The sequence below is a fragment of the Enoplosus armatus genome, chromosome 13 (genome assembly GCF_043641665.1).
Source record: "Enoplosus armatus isolate fEnoArm2 chromosome 13, fEnoArm2.hap1, whole genome shotgun sequence".
Classification (NCBI taxonomy): domain Eukaryota; kingdom Metazoa; phylum Chordata; class Actinopteri; order Centrarchiformes; family Enoplosidae; genus Enoplosus; species Enoplosus armatus.
In genome coordinates, this window is record NC_092192.1 from 13,274,972 (window position 1) to 13,297,657 (window position 22,686).

The following is a 22,686-nucleotide window of genomic DNA, read 5'->3' on the forward strand; positions in this document are numbered from 1 at the left end:
ATTGTGGAAAAATGAATGAATAATGGGAATAGATTTGTTTTTTAATTAAATGAGACAGCAGACAGAAACACGCTATCCCTGATCATAACATGTTGCTCATTCATTTTCCATGAGAGCTACAACTAACTCTGCAACTACTTTTATCTTACTGGTTGAACAGATTGTGTGTGGGTGCATGTACAGTATGTGAGTGAGTGTGAGAGAGCTGATTTGTTTATTGTTTATCTGGAAGCTCCTTTATGTTTTGGACGCTCTGCAGTAATTGCAGAGGAAAGTTGCGGTTGGATGGGCCTGGGGGGACAGTTTTAGGGGCTGTTTAGGGGAGAAGGGGGGAGAGAGCCCCCTTTCTTATCCAGTTTGGACCAGTTTGTCTTTTTCCACAGCAGAAACTCTGTGATGCCACCATAGATGCCTCTTCAGTTATTATTGCCTATAGTGTGATGTAAGAGATTTGTCCCCGCAGCAGAGTGATGTAATGATCTTTGCACTAGCAGGAGAGTTAATAATTCGCCATCCATTGTTACTATTAGTTAGTTTAGGTCTTCAGAGCTACTGCCATTACCTCTCCTTTGTGTCTAATTGGAAGGACTTTCAATTCATCAAAAAGTTTGTGTTTAACAACAAAGCATGTGTTTAATCCACAGGATGATTTTCACTTTATGTCATACAGTATGACCAGTTATCTTCAGTTAGGTTCAAAGTGAAGTGCTTTTATCTTGTGATCTTATAAAAACTGAACCTTCCTGTCCTCCAGTGTCTTCAGTGATAGGCTAACTATAAAACCTCCCCCTTCCTCTTGTGCCTTTCTCTTCACAGATAAGTGATCAGTGATCCTTCATCCCGAGCGTCAGTCAGGGAGGCTATCTCTGCGCTTCCAGCTTGCTCTTTTCTTTCCTCTCTGGTGGTCTCTCTCTCTCTACTCTCTACATATCTCTCCTCTGGTTCTTCTCCCCTCTCTGCTTTTAATTCCTCTCCCTCAACCATGCCTCCGACCCTGGCCACAGCGTTTGCCCGGCGCTGGTGGATGGCAGTGACTGCTATCATTGAAAATCTGCTCTTCTCCGCGGTGCTGTTGGGATGGGGATCGCTCCTCATCATGCTCAAGTCAGAAGGCTTCTACTCTTACCTTTGCAACGAGGAGGGTGAGTCACAGCTGCTGTACTTGTCACATCACTTCTCTGTCACTTTTTATATTTCCCTTAATTTGCCTTTAAGATGAAGCAGTTGCTCATTAGGAAAGACAAATAGCATCTGCCCTTCATGTGGTTATAGTACAGAACTCTTAGATTTTGGGAAGCGTTCCTTCCTCAAATGTACTCCAATGACCTGTTAAAATGAGGATTGGTGATGCCTTGACAGTCAGTTAGCATCATCATGAGTTAGGGCGAAGGAGGGAGCAAGGTTTTATTCAAGAGATGTAACTTAACACTGCTGCCCTTTTGCCTCCTCCATTGTCTTGGAAGAATAAGTGTTTTCTGTGAAGGGGCCATGAGCTGCTTTTTAAGGACTCAGGAGATTAAACCTGATCAGTTAACTTAAAGAGAGAGCAGGGTCGCAGATTGTCAAAGTTAAAGAGTAAAAGGCTCCAGCGGCTCCAACTAAATTGAAGACATGGCAGCAGACTGATTGAGAGGGAACTGATAAATCAATGACGGACTGGATCAGCTGTCCCTTTGCCCTCACCCCAAGTTCCTCATCACTCTCTCTCTCTCTTTTTCTCATCACACTGCAAGGCAGGTGCTTTGTTTTTTAAGTACAAAGGTGGAATTGATGCACACAATGGCCCCAGTCAGGTCTTATAGAAGACAGTAAGCAAAAGGGAATGCGGAGAGGAGTCAGGCCAGACTTATCCTTTGGACCCCAGGTGACACTGTGTCGTGCCCCATGTGCTGACCGTGGCGAGCCCTGCTAATCCCACAGACACTAAACTATTGGTTGGATTCAGTTTTCCTCTGTCACTAGTAGCCGCCCTATCTCCTAGTTAGTTTACACAATTGATTGATATGACTGGTGATTTGTTGGAGGATGTATTCCCAACTCCTTCAATTACTCCTCATTTGCAAGTGATGCAACTTTGTCTGACAGTTTGTCGGCCTGTTCAGCATCACTAGTAACATATCCTAAAATTCAACCCTAAACCTTCAATTACTCAAGGCTAATTCTAGTCATGTTTTACTAGCAAAGGTGCACCATTTTATAGGATATAGCTGTGATGCTGTGTGTTGGCACAGAAGCAGACTCACCACTGAAGTAACTATTGGGCATCCACGACTGCAGGTGACTTCCTGGAGCACTGGCTGTCAGTCTTATCTTGTTCTGATGATATAAGAGGGAGAGGACATCAGCACCAGCTCAGCTCTTTTCAGGCATGTGACATGTGATAGAGCAACGGAGAGATCCACGGCGGAATTTTATTACGGTAATATGGAGGCTTAAAGTCCACTGATAAAGAACAGGGAGGGAGAGAAGACTGATAGCAAAGTGATGAACAGTAGAATTCAGACCATGGGTGGACTAGACAGTAAAAACAAAATGGTGGCTAAAAAAAGATAATGATGATGCAGTGCAGATTAGGCTTTTGTGCACATGCAGCAGAGATATCAGAGGAATGGTTAGAGCTTGACAAAAGCTAATTTTGCAGCCTCCTGCTCAGTCAAATCTTTCTTGCAAGACATGCCACAACAACACAAGCATTGTGTGCACGTTCAGACGTGTACTTTGTCAACCAGCTGCTCCCTGCGGCTCTGCTCCAGAGTGTGTGATCTGATTTCCTGAAGAAGACTTTGCCACTTTGTTATGAAGCACGTCACACAGGGATGCCACACACAAATGCTTGCCTACAAAGACGTTGGGTGGCTGATACCATAGAGGTGTAAGGAAGTGTAATCCAGAAAACATCAGCTCATTAGTGTCCAATAAGTTCCCAAACTGCTGCTGTCTCCCTCACTTGGACTTCTGCCGGACTTTTGTACCTTCTCTCATTATCTTCTAGCAGGTTCTGATGATAATGTAAAGTTTATTGCCATATGTATTAATAAAATCCAAATAGCATCTCAGTGAAGGCAGGATGGCACATTTTAATCTGTCTGTGCGTCTAAACTGTATAAAAGTATGTAAAGTAAAGTTTGTCTCCAGGCCTCTTTTGCTTCTGCCCCTGATATGATGTTATACACCGGTTTCTAGTATGGGTTTTTCCATACGCCGACCCCTGCACGTGTTCAGTGCACATGTGCCCACTCTGTGTTGATATATCAGGATCCTGTGAATACGTCACCTTCACATTTCATCTGTATGTCAAGAGGCCACGGCTCACTATACTCTAAACCATCTGCAGGAGTGCGCAGCTGAACTCAACCTTACACAGTCATATGATTATTCACACCACTCAGTCTTTATGGATGATGTTTTACTGTATCAGTATCATTGTGGCAACCTGAACCATCTCAACTGCCTGTCCTCTCCAGGCGTCTTTTTGTCAGTGTATCTAATACCTCGTCCTACCTACTTTCATCATGTCCTTCAGGTAACAGTTCCAGCTACAATCTGTCCCAGCCCTTGATAACGCCGACACCCGATGAGTATGCTGAGTATTATGAAAGTGAGGGCGTTGTGGTTGGTCTGGGAGACGGAGTGGAGATGAGGCCCCTGGTCCCTATGGATGGGCCCCTGAGGATGAACGGTTGGCTGATTTGTAAAGAACAGGATGAGATGCTGAACCTAGCGTTCACAGTGGGCTCCTTCCTGCTCTCCGCCATCACCCTGCCACTGGGGATCGTTATGGATAAATATGGGCCTCGCAAGTTACGCCTGCTGGGCAGGTAAGCAAAGAAGAGAAGAAATTATCCCAGGCTAACCATGATGTTAAATTCTATACACTTCCACTGTATTGGGAATATGTAAAACTGTATTGGGAATACAGCAAAACAATACCATAGATAGGTGGCAACTTAAATTCATCAGTATTTGACGCGATCGTCTATTTTCAGCACGTGTTTCGGATTGTCCTGTCTGCTCATTGCTTACGGATCCTACAAACCAAATGGTAAGTCCACCTGAAGAGAACTCCTGTGTACCTTTTTGCACTGTATTTGAAACAATGTACACAGTAGTTTGGTTGTTGACAGACTCATGAACTAACGTCTGTGTCATTTGCAGAACTCTCCGTCCTTATCTTCATTGCCCTGACTTTCAATGGCTTTGGGGGCATGTGCATGACCTTCACCTCTCTCACAGTAAGTGTATGCGTGGTTGTGTGTGCTTTTATAATCCTTCTGCTGCAGAGCCTTTGCACCTGCCGCATAATGTTTGTCCAGATGTATATTTTCACATCTTCATGGGTCTTTGTCTCCCTGTTACTGCTCTCTTATAATAGTTTGCTGGCTCGCCGCCTGCTCCCCCTCTCCCTCCTTTCCTGTCTGGCATTCTGTTTTGTTTTGTTTTTTTGGCTTCTTACACTGCACTCTGTGTTCCTGCAGACAACCAGGCTCAGCTTTGGATAGCAGGAGGGGAGGGGGGGGGTTGATTGGACAGAGAGGGAGTAATGGAATGGTTCATTATCACTTTCCACTGAATCTATTATTGTGCTTTAGCAAGAACATCATAGCAGCTGTCGGGCTTTTGAGCTGCTCATCTCTCTGTTTTTCTCTCTTTTTACATAAACACATGCACTTACTGTAATGTGCATGCATTAAAAGACACTAATCACATGAATTAATATTTGGAAACTGATGTACTCAAGCACAACTAGCAATGCAGAATTCCTCTGCAAATAATGGAATAATGAGGCTGCAGAGTAGAGCTACAGCTCTAATTTGCAGTTTCGTGTTGTATAGTAAGTTACAAGAAAGAATCAGTCTCCCATTCATGTTCTTTTAGGGTTCATTTTGAGTTTACAGGGAAAACTTAAAAGAGGACTGGCACACCTATAACACTGTCAGACTCACCATGGACAGTTTAAATAAAACCAGTGCAGCAGAAGCAGAAATATTGTCTTTTTTCAGGTTTTTTAATGCAGTAGGACTTCCCAAGACCTGTGAACAGACTTTGATGTGTGAAATCGGTGGAATTCCCTTTTAAGATTTAGCAGAACCACAGATACGCAGGGGCAGAAAAACAACTGATGCTCTTTAAGACTCCTCACCATTCCTTTGCATTCTTTCCCTGCTGTTCTTCATCCTCCTGTTCCCTCCCCTTGTCATCCGTTCAGCCTACGGTGACTCACACAGGAGTCCTGGGCTGTACCATGGTGATGCTGCTCACTAGAGAGGGCCTCTACTCCAGTAAATCTCCCAATAAAATGCCCCGTTTCTATACTACCACAGGCTCTCACTGTGATGTACATTGTTCATCCTCCTATGTGGTATTTGTTGCATCTGCCTTTTGGAGGCCCCCAAAGTCTTATACGACCTTCACAACTTGATATACCTCAGCGTTTGGTTAATCATTAGAGTCTATGCTGCTCCTTGACTCCTTGATCATAACTCCACCTCAGACCTACAGGCATTCATTCACAGCTCAGGGGTGTTAGGTAATACTCAGCTGCCCTCAGCAGCCACCACTGGCTCCCAGCCCATGTCAGTTGTCAGGTCACCTTTCCCCTTCAGGTTTGCCCAGCAGCTGCTAATGTATCTGGAATGTTTCAAAATCCATTGGGACAGTTAAGTAGATTTTATTGCTGGGAAATACTGTAACTTGGGTGCTCACACACACAAACACATATCTTCAGCTTCCCCAGCCTTATGTAATTGAATGTGCTTGTTGTTGTTCAGTCTCTTGAAAACAGAACAGCTTGTGAATGCCTTTGTATTTGGATGTTTTGCCACCCACCGTCTCCTGTTTTCTCTGTTTTCTCCCCACAACTCTGTTCTCTTTCCTCAAACGGGAGTAAGGAAAAGAAGGAGAAAATATCACCTCACCTCAGTCACCCCCTATGATTGTTTCAGCTGTATAGAATTCATCAGCACTGTCAGAATTTGTGTGGTTGTGCTGAACAGCTGCGTGTGTTATGTGATGCTGTTTTATATTGCTTTCACTGGTGTTCCATGTCACTTTGTTGTGTTTTATTTTCTCTGATGTGCTTTCTGTAGAGCCATGTCTGCTTGCTAATTGGTCCCCACTGTCCACTCTGACCCCGGTGTCAGTAGGCACCATCCTCACACAGTGTCCCCAATCTGTCCCCGGCCTCGAGCTTAGAGCAGCTACACTGCAGCTGAAATCACCATGATCTTGGCTTTGTAGATGGTTTAACCTTTATACTAACATACACAATGGAATAAATCTCATTTCATTTGCAAGTTTGAGCAAACTTCTATAGTTTCTAGAGTACAATAAGGACAGGTTGTGATGATGTGCTTAGCTGAAAGTTTAACTGGTCTATCTGTCTCTCTCTCTCTAGCTCCCTAACATGTTTGGGGACCTCCGCTCCACATTCATCGCCCTGATGATTGGCTCCTACGCCTCCTCAGCTGTCACCTTTCCTGGTGTCAAGGTAACACTGAAATCACCTTGCAGACATCCACACACCTGCACTGACGCTACATGTGTAAACAGTTTGTTGTCTCCTCTGTTTTTTTGTTTTTGTTTTGATGTGCTCAGGTGATCTATGACCTTGGCATACCTTTCATCACTATTCTGGTGGTGTGGGCTGCCTGCGCTGCGCTGGTCTTCTTGAACTGCTTCTTCAACTGGCCACTTGAACCGTTCCCAGGACCAGAGGACATGGACTACACGTTAGTAGCACAGTGGCACACAGATAACATTGACAGTAAAAGTCCTATAAACAACAGGATATGCAACATTTGGTTACTAATTGTATGTAGGTCTATAGTATTGTTCCATTTCTACAAGCAGAGTCAACGTTCTCATTTTCAGGGAGCCTTTCCCACAGATCCAGATGTAACAGTATGCACTGACACAGTGATCACTGACAATAAAATAATAGTCTCTTGTATGTTCCAAAGTATGCAAAAACGTGCAGTGTAATGCTCCCAGGTTAAAGTCTATCTGCTGAGGATGACATTCATCAACTAAACTCATCCCTGTGGTAAATCCTTGTTAATTAAAATCGCTCTCTTGACTTGCCTGTTCAGCAAAAAAACAGTTCCAGTTGACTGATTCAGGCAGGATTTCCTCCACAGGAAGCCATATTGTACCCTTTTAGCATAATGGCAAATGCAAGATGAATGTGACATGCATGTTTCCTGTATGCCACCATCTTCTATCCATGATTTTCTTATTATTCCTCCATGACATCCTCCCTTGTCACTTAACTTCCCTCTGTCCTTCCTCCTCTACTGTCCTCTACTCCCATTATTTTTGTTCCCCTTTTCATCCCTCTCTCCTCCTCTTCTTCTTCAGTGTGAAGATCAAGTTCAGCTGGCTGGGCTTTGACCATAAAATCACGGGGAAGCAGTTCTACAACCAAGTGACCACAGTGGGCCGTCGTCTGAGCGTGGGTAACAGCCTGAAGCAGAAGGAGCTGGCCACTAAGGACAGACACAAGCTCTGCCTCTCCACCATGGACCTGGAAATGGACTGCAAGCCACAAGAAGAGAGTAAGAGCGCTGAATTCAAAAGCTTCAAAATGTGTAGTTAGTGGAAATCAAAACCCTCCTTTTGTGTTTCTCACTCTAACATTTGGTTTCTGTTTCTCCTCTGCAGCCCAGTCATTCTTGAAAACTATCACCAGCACGATGTTCATACTCAGTCTGGTGACCATGTCCGTCACTCAGCTTCGTCTCTTGTTCTACATGGGGGCCATGAACAGCGTCCTGGAGTCGCTCAGTGACGGAGACCTCAACACAGGTCTGTCTCTCTGCATTTTCTTTTGAGTATCGTTCTGTCTGTGCATGTGGATGAACATGAAAACTTGTTTGATTCTTTTTTGCTTTACCTAGAAGTTGTGTCTTGCTGTGTCTTATGACTGTTCAGTGACTTTGATTCATGACTTAATAGCAGCTGAACTAACTTGGTTCTCACTGAATTTTCAGTGGAGAGAATGGAAGTTGGTAAGACTAAAATCCCGTAGTAGTATCAGTAGATTACTGAAGCATTAGACAACAATTAGAATTTAACCTCTAGTCTTGTATAGGTTCACATCACAATGCTGTACTAGATTCACTACCACTACTTTCTGGCTTTTGTCATAGCAAGTGTTGTTAATTCATCATCTGACCTTGGCTGTTTTCCATGCCAATAACCCAGTCCTTCAGCTGTCATTCAGCTTTAATCTAAAACCACCAGGTACCATTTGTTGTACTCATTAACGAACTTTGCCCCTCAGCACCAGCATATGAGCACATGGCGCACTTTTCATTTATCATTACTCCCCCGGCCATAAATCCCCTCATAATGGCATCAAATTGACTTTTGAACAGCCGTTTTCTCTGTATCCACTGTTGTTTCACTCAATGTGGCTGACTAATGATTAACTGAACCGTCACAGACATTAACCAGGTAGAAAAAAGGTCCTGAACCCTCCGTCTTTTTACCCTTCCCTCTAACCCTTCCCCTTCCTTATTTTTTCTCAATTTCTATTATTCACTGCTGTTTTTTTACACCCTTTTTGTCCTCATTCTGATCCCCCTCTCAGTGAGTCTGTACTCCTCCATCTTCGGCATGCTGCAGCTGCTTTGCCTGATGACCACTCCTGTGATTGGTCAGATCATGGACTGGAAGCTGAAGGACTGTGATGATGGTGAGGAGGAAAAGGAACCCTGCAGCAAGTGAGTCAAGTTCAAGTTGTTCCTTAGACTGCCCTTAGCCCCCCTTTCCATTTATAGGCCCAGACATTACTGCAATGTTTATTTGCCAGTGTGATGAATAGAACCAAAAAATGAACCTTTATTGCAAAGTAGAGTTGTGATATCAGTGCATGTCTCCTTCTTCTTTCTGATTTTGACCACTAGGGGGGAGATAAAGAAAAAGCGCAGAGACAAGAAGACCCAGAAGGTGACCAATGCCTTGCGAGCATTCGTCCTCACAAACGTCCTTTTGGTGGGATTTGGTATCACCAGCCTAATTCCTAATCTCCCCCTGCAGGTGAGTGGTCCACTTCAGCTATTGGAGATACACACAGGCCTTCAAAGTACCTCAGGGATACAACTGACTTGACTGGCTAGCAAAGTCTTAATGGCCTTTAGAGCCTTTAAATTTAGATGCAGGTACATCGTTTTGAGATCAGTGTTATGATCCAAGATCTTTGCTGTACGTCAAGTAGTGATGAATTCTATAACATTATTTGTACATTTGTAGTGTTTTATTACTGTATTATTAAGTCTTATTTCCAACAAATGCTACATACTGTCAATGTAATGAGAAAAGGGGAAACAGTTGCCTGTCTCTGTCCATAATTTGCTTATAAGCCAGGAGACAGCTATTTTAGCTTAGCATAGATTGGATACAGATTAAACAAACAACATATATTGTGTTAAGAAACGCAATTGTGTTAGTTAGCTTTGTCTAGGCAAATTGGTGGATTTTGTTACCTTTGTTACAGAGCCAGGCTAGCTGTTTCCCTTTGTTTCTAGTCTCTATGCTAAGCTAAGCTAAGCGGCTGCTGGCTGTAGCTTCATATTTAACAGACAGATGTGAGAGGGGTATCGATCTTCTTATCTAACTCTCGGCCAGAAAACTGACTGACTTCTTCTACTTTCATGTTTCCTCAGATTGTGTCATTTATCTTGCACACTGTAGTGAGAGGTTTCATTCACTCTGCCGTTGGCGGCCTCTATGCTGCTGTGTAAGTACCTCTATACTCACACACACACACACACACACACATACATCATCATCATTATTTGTCCTCTGTATGCGGATGCAGCTTCAAACTGAGAAACCAAATGTAAGGCTTCTGTCTCTCCAGGTATCCCTCCTCCCAGTTTGGCAGTCTAACAGGCATGCAGTCTCTGGTCAGCGCTGTGTTTGCTCTACTGCAGCAACCCCTGTTTCTGGCTATGATGGGACCCCTGAAGGGAGACCCACTCTGGGTATGACTGCACACACACACACCTAAAAACACGCACTCACAAATTAAACCTTCGGACGTGGCTAATTCTGGTGTCGTCCTCCAGGTCAACGTTGGACTTCTTGTTCTCAGTATGCTGGGCTTCTTGCTGCCGCTCTACTTGATCTGCTACAGACGGACGCTCTACAGAGAGCAACAGCAGAGGGAGGACAATGCTAAGATCTACATCCGAATCAACGGATCCGACATCCCTGAGGCCTATGTCTAGAGAAAATGCAGAGAAATGGAGAACAGAGAATGAAGAAAGATTTGTTTCACTGAGAAACATTGGCAATCCACTAATATGTGTACACATACACATACAAAAGGAGAATTGAAATCTTAACTATTTAGAATATGATATTTAAACATACTATATATAGTTAAACATACTGTATAACTGTTATAGGTCTCCATCGAGTACACACACACACACACACACACACACACACAAACAGACTGCCACTTGCATTTTCCAAAATCCCACCAAGATAAACTGATGCCCCAGTTGTCACGGAAACAAGTCTATTGGACAGCCGCTGGGGAGGACAGTGAAACGTGGAGGGGAAAAGAAGAACAAGAGAGAGGAAAGACTGTGAAAGGAAAGAGGCATCGGCCCTCTGTATTCCCCCAAATCCTCTGGCTTCTCTTTTTCTTCCCTCCTCTCCTTCCTCAGAAATATTCCCCATATGAACAGAAAAAGGGGCAAAGAGGACACCATGAGTTTCCACCTGTGAAACCAGCAAAGCTGCTTAATGTCCCCCTCATGACCAACCTCACCATTATTAGTGAGTGATTCAATTATTATGAGTCTCATTTTTTTTGTTTTGTTTGATATGTTGACTTTAAATCAACCTGACTGTAGATCCCATAACACGGTGCTACCTATCTATTCATCAGCTGGGGGGTTTTAGATGGTTTAAGGTAAGTGTGGACTAAATGGCATTAATGAGTGACAGGGAGGAGAGAGGAGCCTTATTGCTGATGTTTCTCGAGCGAGTAGAAAGAACAGTCATTATGATTCATTATAGGACTGTCTATTTTCCTTTTTATTACAGTATAAAACTGTAGTTTAGAATATACTGTAGTATTGGATGGATGTTAGTGTTTTTTGGGGCTGTACTCTGTAAAAAGGACATCAGTCAAACCGGTATGTTTTGCTAACAGCAAAACATTCATGTTTAGAGTATTTATTTTATTTCCAGCTTTCTTTAGTTTTCTTTTTCTACTTTAACTTTACCAGAGGTGCCTTTTGAATATACCTTCGTTTTGCATGTATCATCATCATCATCATTCAGATTAAAGTCAGTGTTTCATTCTGTCTATCTACCTACTGTCAAGAGAAATTCAGCACTTTATACCCTGTTAACCACACACATCACACATCAGCTCCTTTCAGCACTTCTCTACTGATGCCTCTCTAGAGAAATAGTCCCACTCCAGTTTTAAGCTCATCCTGCCGTCAAACATGTATTTATTTTATTTTACACTCACTTTTCCGTACATTTCATGATGTATTTAAACTGCGCGCTGTGCTGGCAACTACTCATGCGTCTGGTCGTATACTGTGTCGTTAGCATAGAGCTCTTTCTTGTATCGTTGAAGATAATGTAGAGTTGTTTCGTTTTTTGTGCAGGCATGTCCTGTTTAAATATGGAAGAATTTGTTGGGGGTCAATAAAGATGAGTGGATCTCTTTAAATAGTTGCTCTTGTTCCTGTTTTTTTCACCAGGCTACATTATATGTCTCTGTGTAACTGTATCTGTGTGATTCTTACCTGGTCGCAGAAACTGTGGCTATTTAACGCTGACTTCTAAGTGTGGTGACTTTACAACAGGGCAGATCTTAACCCTGTTCTCTAGTTCAGGGGTGGCTTTTTTATATTGTTATGCCTGCATGAAGGGTTTACTGATTAGATGAAATTTTATTCCTCTGCAGAACTATCAGTGTGGTGATAGCTATTGCAGTTTTTAATTTTTTTTCTAAAACCACCTCTCTCAAAACACAAAATGAAGGTGTAAGCCGACTGATAAAGTGGATAGTGTCTTTCATCAGAGTGCAACTGGCTCCTTACAATCTATTGTTAGGCCTTTAATTTGAAATTCAGCTGTCCAGTGTCCCTTTGAGATTTGTGAAGTTTATTATTTATTCATGTACTTTGTTTGCATGTATAGGTGTAAAAAAATAAAATAAAGAAAGGTATAATTTCAGAAAAGGTGTAAAATGGAATAAATTTGCAGTTGATGGAGTTTTAGGTTGTGGAGCAACCAACCAGCAGAGGTCAGTATTAGCAGTGTGTTTTAGAGGGCCATCTCACTGGATGAGGAAACCAGGGTACATTTAGGTCTTTTAGGCCTAATTGCAATTCATCTAAAGTTACATTTACTCAATTTTTGATTGAGGATTTGAAATTCGGATCTTCATTAGGCCTTTCTATATCTACACACTTTTCATATGTAACATGTGAAAGTACTCACATGTAAAATGCTAATCCAATTTAACAACAGTGTCTAAGAACAGGGTGTCTCCTGGCTCCATGTCTCCCAGGAAGCTTGTTCACAGGTGAGATTTAGAGTAATTCTGAACAGAGTTTTTCCACCAGATGTTCCTGGCACACTATCACTACATGTTTGGTTTTACCAGGTCTGTCAGCACTCCGCTCTGCCACCTGATACTACACACTCCAGCAGATGGTTATCACTTGACACCTCAGCCCCCTCTCGTCACCTGAGAATAGATCTGAGACCGTGTCTCACATCAGGGACAGTGGCTCCTGGAGCTCTGCTGGTCTGGTGCTGCTGCTGCTGCTGCTGGTGAGGCGACTGTTTGTTGGCTGGCCAACCCCTGTAGTTTCTTCAGGTACACAGTTCAAAGAAGCAACATGAGACCACTGCCTTGTAGACTCACTATAAGGCATGTATAGTGGGCCATTCACATCATGTTTTGTTGAACAACTTGGCCATATACTTCTAAACGCTGTGCATTTTCTCATTTGTGCTCTACTGTATACGATGATGTGAGTCAATGAGACAAATGGGGGAAATGGTAAAAGGCATTTGGGCAGTGTAAAGTAATAGAACACACTTTATCAAAACAGGCAGGCCAAACCGTACAATTTAAAACTTTTTTGTAATTATATCCAGATAATTTTCTTTTGACATATATACAATCCTTCTACATTAAAATAAATAAGTAGAAATCACGGAACCTGCTATTGTCAGATGACATTCAACCTCTTCATGATGCAGCTGCACTTTGCAACAAGTGACTCATGATAGATAGATAGATAGATAGATAGATAGATAGATCCCTCACTTCATTGTACTACTACAGTGTACATTTATGACAGGAGGTAGGCTATACGCGGTGCAGATGAGAAGACAGAGGACTGATAAGCGGATGTTGGCAGACGGATACAGATGCGCTATAAATACAACAGCAGTGCACTCTTACATAATTTTAGACTCACACGCACTCTCATCCCGCGATCTCCGGGACGTGGGACTGGATTAGGGACCTGTGATGTCTTGTCATCTCATCACGCGCCATCCTATAGACCCGTGGGTGGTGGACCAAAGCGTGACCAGGGGACCTCGGTGGGGTCCTTGAGAGAATTACAGACCAGCCTGCATTCCTATGTGGGTTTATCATGCTGATTGTTTCATGTTATCATATGGTCGTTATTGGAAATATCTCTGACAGTCGGTGCAATGTAAAGCAAATGGTTTCATGTCCGTCAGTGACAGACATCCAGCGGACAGGAATGGGTTTGGCATTTCTGGAGGCAGATAATCACATTAGATGCGGGGACTTTGTTTAAAGGGCTTAGAGAGCTGACGCACCGTGCGTCTGAGCCAGCGGTGGTGGTCCCCGTGTCATGCCCATATATACTCTGATGGTGAATAACCACGCTTCTACGTCACCGTGACTGCGATGACGCAGAGGGTGTAGCACACTCTCAAGAAAAACGGTTCAGGGAAGCTCATTTTAGCCTGTGCCGTTTATTTTATTTTGGGGGGTTTCTCTGATGTTTTGTAGGTTTTTTATTTATATTGTTTTACATCCTCTGTCGATCTGTTCAGTTTGAATTACAAACTTGAACTTTATTTTATTTTTTTCTCCCAAGTCTGGTGTTTTTCGTAGGGTGAAAGAGAGTCAGTATGAGCTGAGTTTTACAGATATATGCTTGTCAATGTCCTTATTCTTTTAAATGTGGCATGTATATGTGGCTCAATGTATCCCTGTCATTATAGGCTACATGGACCCACCACAACCACCAACCACCCCTGGTGCAACCATCCTTTTCTGGGTGTAGTCTGCTCTGCACAGGCCTCGCTGCTCTGCGCGCAACAGCAACGCCGCGCCGCGGCCCCGATCAGGAAGTGAATTTGAAGAAAATAAGCGACTGTGGAGGTAGAATGACATAGAGGGGGAGAGGTGGGAAAGAAGCAAGCGGAGAAAGAAGAGACTATCGGAGGGAGGGATCGACCCTGTTTCTGGACCTGTATTGAGCTGCTTCCCTCTGGGATATAGGCCTACTGCACCGCCCAAAAAAATGCTCATAAAGGAATTGTAAGTAGCTGTGTGTGCATGTGTCAGTGTGGGAGAGAGTGACGGGAGAATGTGTGCGCGTTTATCCGTCTGGTTTCGCAGCGCTGACATTGTGGCCAGTCGCCCGAGAGTGGAATTACAAGAGTGCGGCCAGGGTGATGTCGACATCCCGTATCTGCTCGACTCCATGTCCGTCATCATTTTTCATGCATGCGACACTCCGTCACCCCTGAAATCATTCACCGAATAAACCCGAGAGATAAAAAAGCGGCGGCTGTAGTTGCATCAGCAGCCGGCGCAGGCATAGCTGTGCCCTTCACATTTTACATCACGAGCCTTCAAGTGAAATCGGGAGGCTCTCGCTGTAGCGGATAATAAAATGTCCTTTTTGCTCTGGTGCTAAAATGACGGATGCTCGGGAGGAGCGGTGGTGCTGAGGGGGGAGATGGCTGGTGTAAGCCGCGCCGTGCCGTGCCAGCAGCGTCCATCCCTGTAAGCCGCTGTGGCCATGTTATTGATGCGCGGTGAAGGTGAAACGACTGATGGGAGCACTCCGGCATTTACCTCTGGAGGAATGGAGATAGGGAGGTGTTGAGAGGGAGCCTCCAGGGGAGAAAGGGTGGGAGTGGGCAGGTAGGGGTGGTGGTTGCAAAGCTTTGGCAAAATAAAAGGCAAATGGAGAGGTTTTTGACGCACCAGTCAGACATTTCAGAGACTGTGACAGCTGGGCCGAAGGGACGGGATGGCATGTAAAGTGGGATCGTGCGTGCAGAGGGAAAGATTTGGGGATTTTTAACACGTTACTTTAACACGTTGCTTTTGCAGGCCTCAGTGTGCTGTAAGGATAATTGACTGAGGCCTATACTCAGAATCAGGTGGTCGTTATAGAATAAAGGTAAGGCCGATTGATTGCAGATGAACTGGGAAGATATTGGCCTTCAAATGAAAAAAATCAGATATTAGTCATGGTTGTCGACTTCAGACAGGATGGTGGTTCCTTCAATTTCACACTCTTAACAGGTGTCACACTCATTTTGCCTTAAGGAGCTCGTGACCCACCTGTAAAAAAAAAAAGTCATCAGTCTGGTTTCCCTCAAGGTTTTAGTGTCACAGTATAGTTTCAGAGGGTTTTTTACCCTCTTTTCTATGAAATAGTTCAAATATCTTTGTTGAATTATAAATGTATTTTCTCTGTTTTTTGATGCACTTACATGGCAAGGTCAGAGCGATACTGTAAATTGGCACACATTTCAGCTATTGGTAGCTTCAGCATAAAAAAAACTAAATCTGATCTCGATCTGATCTATATTGACCAGAGTCTGGTTTAAATGCGTGTACATTTATCAACATCCATTATTGTCTTGATTTCTCACCACATGCATTTAATCAATTAATGGCCCAGCTCAAAAAAGCTCAGGATGAGAGTGATGGCATGGCTAAAGATCTGAAGTGATTAGGGAGAGCCTGGGTCTCAGCAGTCTGCCTGGAAATTAATTAAATCGGTCACGATTAAATGCTGAATACGTGTATACACACTGTCAACACAGGGCCACATGAAGAGGCTTGTACATGCACACACACACACACACACACACACACACCATGGGGGTCAAGAGACAGTGAATTGATCCATGTCCTGATGTAGTACAGACAGGTTTTGTTTTTTGACTCTGCTGCTCACCTGAACCACTGACCTAAATCACTTCTGGTCCACTTTTTCTCGACTTCCATGAGCTTTGGCAGGTGCACAGCAACACACGAGACACTGTGCAATATACAACGTGATGAAGAGAATGGAGTAGAGGCAGTGGAAGAGTAGAGACAGACTCAAAGAGGGATAAGACGAGAAGACAGAAAAGATGTGGAGAAGAGAAGAGGGGTGTTTGTTTTCTGAAGCAACAGAGAGACACCTGATCTTCCTGTCAAGACCTTTAGACCAAGGAGATTTGCAGAGACAGAGTGAGAGAGAGAGGGAGAGAGAGAGAGAGCATTAAGGTGACTTTAGTCCTTATTTAACTGAAGCCTAAATCCTACTAAGCATTTAAGTTTTGCTCTTTTTAACATATTAAGCAACACAAAATACTTAATTAAAGATCTGAGCATTGTAAAAAAAAATCAAAAATCTGTGCAATAAATATTTGATCTAGCTGATGGACACAAATATCTGCAACACTTCATAAAGAAAGTAAAAGGTGTACTGTAAGTTCAATCATATTTTCATATTGTCATTTGACATCGCAGGCAGTTCTTCCCTGTCTCTGCCTTCCCTGCAGCATCTGGTCTCCCATCCAATGTCTGGCCGGGACTCAGACCCAGATTACATTCAGCGGCGAGTGGGATGCAGGATTATCTGAATTTAGGCATACATCACATAGTTACAAAACAATCAACAAAGCTGCACACTGTACATGTGCAGTATGTGGTGTCAGAGGAAGGAGGTAGTGCGGTGTGTTTAAGCTGCTGCTTCCATTCATGCAACATAAAAGAGCAGAGAAACAGTGTGTGTACAAAATGAGTCTTTCTTCACATGTTAATACTGTATGTGTGTGTGTGGGAGGGTCTGTAAAGTGTACTGGGGCTACATCACCAAAGAATAAAACCAAAGGATTTCTAAAGTTGTCATGAACTTGTGTCATTTTAACCAATTTTGCATTCTCTTGTCACCATCAATAACTTATAACCAGCTACCAGAGCAACAGTGCTGATGTAACTTAAACTCAACACGTTAAACTTCTTTTTTGAGATCAGTTACCTAAAAAGTGAAACACTGATCATCAGATCATAGTGGTAAACGTGTCTAATAGATATAAGGAGAATTAAACATAGTGCTCACTACACTGATAATGGATTACTGAGTCACTTTGCACTTGTCTTTCCCATTTGCATCGTTTGTGTAGTTCAACATATTGTATGCATACTCCTGTAGTAGTATGTTTTATCATTCTTTTTTATTTCAGTGTCACTGGGCTTGCTGCCAGTCAGTCAAACTGTGCACACAAAACAAATTTGTTCTCGGCTCATTCTGAACGAGTGCTGGCATGGATGTCATCATTTTGTTGTTGGTGTGCGGCTTATGTGGTTATTTGTTAGCCAGCTCCATTTCCCAACACTCTTTTGTAAACATAGTGACGAAACAGAAAAAATGTCTGATACAAACAACATACGGCGGAGGGCAAAACAGCAGCAACCCACGAACCACACAATGCTATTTGTATATGAATAATGTTATTGTTAAGCTTTTTTATCCAAGAGAAATCGACTGTGTGCATACACCAGCTTACTTACACTATTATAGGTCCAGTACAACAACTGTTGGCCACCTGTGTGTTTGTTTCCTACCCACTAGGAAGTGCTGAGGATCACCTGACCTGCAGAAACATTCAAGCATATTTTGTATAAAAACTTTTAAAAGAGTTAAAAACTATAAAATAAGGAAAAATGTCAACAAATGTATAAACGTAATGAGCGCAGGGCTTCATGTCTGAAAAGCGCAGCAGACATATCCAACACCACAAGGAGGGGGAAGGAAGGAAGTGCGGTTAGCGAGCACACAGCTAGTTGTTTTGCACCGGGCAGAGCAGCCTTTATAGTCTTATACAATGGTAACTTTTATTAAGTTATGCAATTTATAGCTACCTTTATGGTAACAAGTGGCTACATGTTGCTATAATTAACAAGTGGAAAAAATAACTTTATTTGTATGGGCACCGTAATACAAAGAATCCACAGCTGCTTAGTCCTCTAATAAACAACACAAACATGATAATCCTGCATCTTTTCTACACCTTGTCTTGATTCTGTAAAATAATATGATATGATATATGATATAAAATGATAATGATATCTTATTTAAAATGTTCTCTGGCTGAAACTGTTATAAACCTTTTTAGAAGAACCGCTCAACCTGAAAACCATGTTTCACATTTCAGTTTTTGCATTTGATCATCTTCTCCTCAGAATAGATCATTTATTTTCTCCTGATGACTCAGTGTTACAGGCAGTCTGCTCTTTGCTCTGTAAGAGAGTAAAATTCCTCTAAGAAGTTATAACTTGTGAAGTGCTTACCGGGATACCGATGAGAGTTGAAGTCAGCACCATAGCTGTTTGATTGCCATGTAACTGCTCGTATAGCTCATACAGTTCCTCATTACAAATCCCTGTTGGCCTACTACAGCTCAGCCTGGAGAGCCCTCTGAGACAGCATCGTGGAAAAGATGCATGTTTGCCAGATAATTGGTGTCCAGATCTGTATTGAGCTGAATGCTTAAAGATGTCAGTTCATGTTGTCAGTGTGTCACTCACAGGATTTCTCCAGGCTAATCCATTTCACAGAGAAAGTCCAGGATTGCCAAATTAAAGCATGATGAATGTCATGTTATAAAGCCTGTAAATGACCGGACAGACAGGATTGTTCACAGGAGAAATAGACATTTTGAGTTTGCGCTGATTAAAACGATTAAAAGTATCAATCTAAAGGCAAAGCAATCCAAAAGAATCTAGATTTTGATGTCTTGTTTTCTTGACTGTATTTGATTTGAATGGTATCTGCTTGTTATTCCCACCGACGTCAGATTTACAGAATCAAACCTTCCCAGCTGCAACACACAAACTAATGCACCGAGCAGCGTTCAGGAGGAGCAAAGTTTTGGTTTGATTGTCACTTGAGGATTTCTTGAGTAACTTCTTGTCCTTTCTCCTTCTCTTCCAGTCGAGTGATTCTTCCTATCTCTGTTGAAGAGGTAAGTTTCATTTCAGTATATTTCTGTGTGTGTGTGTGTGTGTGTGTGTGTGTGTGTGTGTGTGCTAAAATGTCTCAAGGCTCAGCTTTAGTTATCAGATTCTTTAGTTCGCTGTATTCGGTGTGCCTGCTGTCACTAAAGCTGCTCTTTTTTGGATGGCCTTTGGACTTTTTCTATGTGTGTATATTTAAGTTGCGCATGTGTTCTCACACATGCTTGAGACCTATATCACATATCCACTCAATGCACAGAGAAATATGCTGCAGGGATCACCTTGTGGGGAAAACTCTTGTTATCTTGATATTTTGCAGCACTGACGAGCATCCGTTATATTAAAGAGGGTCCCAATCAGATAGAGCATTGACTCGACACAGTCAGCACAGTCTTTCACTGTCCTCGTCCTCTTTTCTCTCTTGCAGTTTGCTCCTCTATTCAGGCCTGCATTGTAAATGAGTCACCTGAAACTACTTGCATGACTCCCTCTGTACCCCCCCCCTCCCCCCACCTGCTGTCACCCTTATATTTATGCATTATTTGCTCTTACATGAGAGTAATTTACTCTTCTGTAGTGACCGACATTTGACTTGTGCTGTTTATCAATGAAAAGTAGATATTGACAATTGCAGCCAACAAGCACTTACTCTGCTCTTACACACAATAAACAGTTTCAAGTATGAGTGTTAAAGCACCAGTGAGTGCTCAAAGAGATGGTAACTGGTGTTAGCTTTGGAGCATCTTCCTAATACTGAGTCGCAGCCTCTTCTCAAAGCTTTAACATCTCTGCTGTGTCTGGCATCGACAAAGAAAGTCAAACAGTTTCACCAAGTTTCATCTCATTGATGCAATTCATGAAAACAGCATTGTGAAGCTTATGCGTTGAGCCACAGCAGTCATAGGACATCAAGAAGCCAAATCTGACACTTGAAAAAGCAATACGTCCCACTGATTTCTTCCCTGTGCATTTCCTCTGGCTCTTCAGTTCTTTGCCACCAAATACCAGATATGGAGGTTTGCAGTCCAAACACTTTTGGGGTGTAGTGATTCAATCCATCATCGATTTGATTTGATTTCCATTCTTTCACTTTTTGCTCACACGATGTGATTCGATTTGATTCTTTCTAAAAGCACAACAGTTGTACCTTCACGGGGGGACGACTCTGGATTAATCTCTTTGTTTAGGGAGTGTCTGTTGAATGAGACTGTTCCAGCTGTTGAAACCCCTGAAGAATTCACTGGATTGAATTTCCTGCCTGTTAACTTCCTGCCAGGGGCTGATTTCCACCTGAAGCTTTGTCACTTTTTATTTTATGGGAAAGAAGGAAGTTCTGGTATAACTGGACATAGCCTCACCCCACAAGGCAAGGTTGAATTATATTTGTCCAACAATATTACCCAGGAGGCTTTGCTGTTCCTGCATCCCATTTATTTAGTCGGCAGTTGCTGTATCTGCTGCTGATTTGAGGGAACAGTCTCCAGTTTACATTTGACTTTCTCTCTGTTGTCTCTCTTGTCCAGTAATTGAATCCATCATGGTCACAAGTATTCCTTCTCCCCAAAATCATCTTATTATTCACATTATGTGATAATAAGAAATTGGCACAGGTTATCTGGGTCTTTGTCCCTTTTTCTTTCATTGCTGTTGCTGTGGAAGAGGAACCTTTTAAATGCACACAATAGGTCAAAAGGTCATGGAGCAGTCTCTGAATAGAGACTTTTCTGTTCACTCATGCTTTTCTTCTGGTCACATTCTCAACAGCCAAAAGTCCTAAGGTAGCTAAAACAATTCATCAAAATTTAACCATCTAGTCCCATTGCAAATATATCTAGGATTTGGCCTCAATTCACTGTCCTTGTTAATGTCATAGTTCCGGCTATAATGCTGTATGACTTATCTGGAAATACTACCAAAGTCTAATCACTTCTTGGCTTCCCTAAGGCCAGTCACTGGTTATGGAAATCCACTCCTAGAGCTTCAAAATTTCCTCCAGACAGTCAAATTAAGTGATATAGGTGAAAACCTAATGTTCTAGATGCAGGAAAATTAATTCAATTTAATCAGTTTAATAACATTAAAATAGACCGATGTGTTGCAGATTTTTTGGTTGCATTAACTGCAAAATATTAAAAACTGCAGCTACATTTATGACCAGCTTTTATGTCAGTGTTTCGTTGTCATTTAAGGTGAAGAAATCCACCATAGGCTTATTCAATCACTTGTATTCCTGGACCCTATTAGAGTAAAACTGAGTTTGATAGAAAACATTTCAGCAGTCCAAAACATTAATGTTAAAGTTTTGTGTCAGAAAGAAAAACACCTTTCTGGAATCGTTCATTTGTACCAACATTCAAACAATCCAGTGTAGAAGATGAAGATAAACCAATTTCATCACAGACAGCAGCTTCAACTGCCCACCAATCATTTGTGCATTTATTGTGCTTCTCCAAAGCCCCAGAACAGATAGATAAGTCGATTTTTGTTATCTTTTATTTTACCTTTCTTTCTTTATTGGCTTTTTATGGTGTCTTATATGTTCTGTTATGTTGTGCTCATCTTTTCTGTCTCCATGCTTCGTTCATCCAAAACACTGCTTGAAAAATTAAGTTAAGTTAAGTCTTGTCTGCTGGGCACACTTGAGGTGCAGGAGAGAATTCAATTCAATTTGACTCTGTAGTGAGACGTTCTGTCAAACTTTGTGACTTTGCGCTCTAAAGAAAATCTACAAACTTTCTAATCACACGTATGTTGTCAACATGACTAATGAGTTATACAAACTTTTCAATGTCAAATCCACTCTGGTTCCTAGATCATGGGTTTCCTCTGTAAAGATGAGGTGTACAAATTGACCACAGGGGGCGGTGTTGCTTTGTTATATGTGTGTAAACATGTAACCTGTAATATTCTCACACTTTACAAAATGGTGTTTTACATAAACAATGGAACAGGAAGAGTAACTGTGATCTCATTCCTGTAAAAATAATAGAACAACTCTGACTGCATCGACTTGTTCCATCTTTGGGATGTTGTAAGTGTGTCTGCGCTCTTGTCCAGCTTTGTACAGAGGTTATATGGTGGATTAGAGGTGATTAAGAAATGAAAGGAGCCATTGTCCTGTGGTTAAACACTCACATGCACACTCAGGATCAGGAAGAAAGGGAAGAGATGGATGAAATACGGAGAAAGTGTACAGTTTGTCGGTCTTCTTGTCCCGTCAACTTCCTAAACAAGTGTGTATGGGAGAGATTATGAGGATTCAGGGATGAGGACAGGAGAAGGTAGTGATCAGGAAAAGGATCAGAAGAAAAAGTAATCCACCGTTTAAGATTAAGATTAAGATACACATGAAAAAACTAAAAGGATATCTGTATGTGACAGTGAAAGCTCACTCATCTACA

The 22,686-nt window shown here is 42.3% G+C and overlaps 2 protein-coding genes across 2 annotated transcripts in view; both read left to right on the forward strand.

The window, feature by feature from the left end:
- The first annotated feature begins 982 nt into the window (after positions 1 to 982).
- Positions 983 to 10,232, forward strand: slc43a2b (solute carrier family 43 member 2b). The gene is made up of 14 exons (XM_070917264.1): positions 983 to 1,142; positions 3,300 to 3,336; positions 3,672 to 3,818; positions 3,987 to 4,042; positions 4,156 to 4,232; positions 6,395 to 6,487; positions 6,595 to 6,728; positions 7,357 to 7,547; positions 7,651 to 7,803; positions 8,591 to 8,723; positions 8,907 to 9,039; positions 9,666 to 9,739; positions 9,863 to 9,986; positions 10,071 to 10,232. The coding sequence occupies exons 1-14, from the start codon at positions 983 to 985 to the stop codon at positions 10,230 to 10,232; spliced, it is 1,674 nt and encodes a 557-aa protein (XP_070773365.1).
- Positions 10,233 to 14,538: 4,306 nt separating this feature from the next.
- pitpnab (phosphatidylinositol transfer protein, alpha b) overlaps positions 14,539 to 22,686 on the forward strand; it is a 15,076-nt gene continuing 6,928 nt past the window's right edge. The window contains exons 1-2 of the mRNA XM_070917175.1: positions 14,539 to 14,575; positions 19,263 to 19,293. Of these exons, the coding sequence (XP_070773276.1) occupies positions 14,559 to 14,575; positions 19,263 to 19,293 (48 nt within the window). The 5' untranslated portion in view covers positions 14,539 to 14,558. The remainder of the gene's footprint in view (positions 14,576 to 19,262; positions 19,294 to 22,686) is intronic.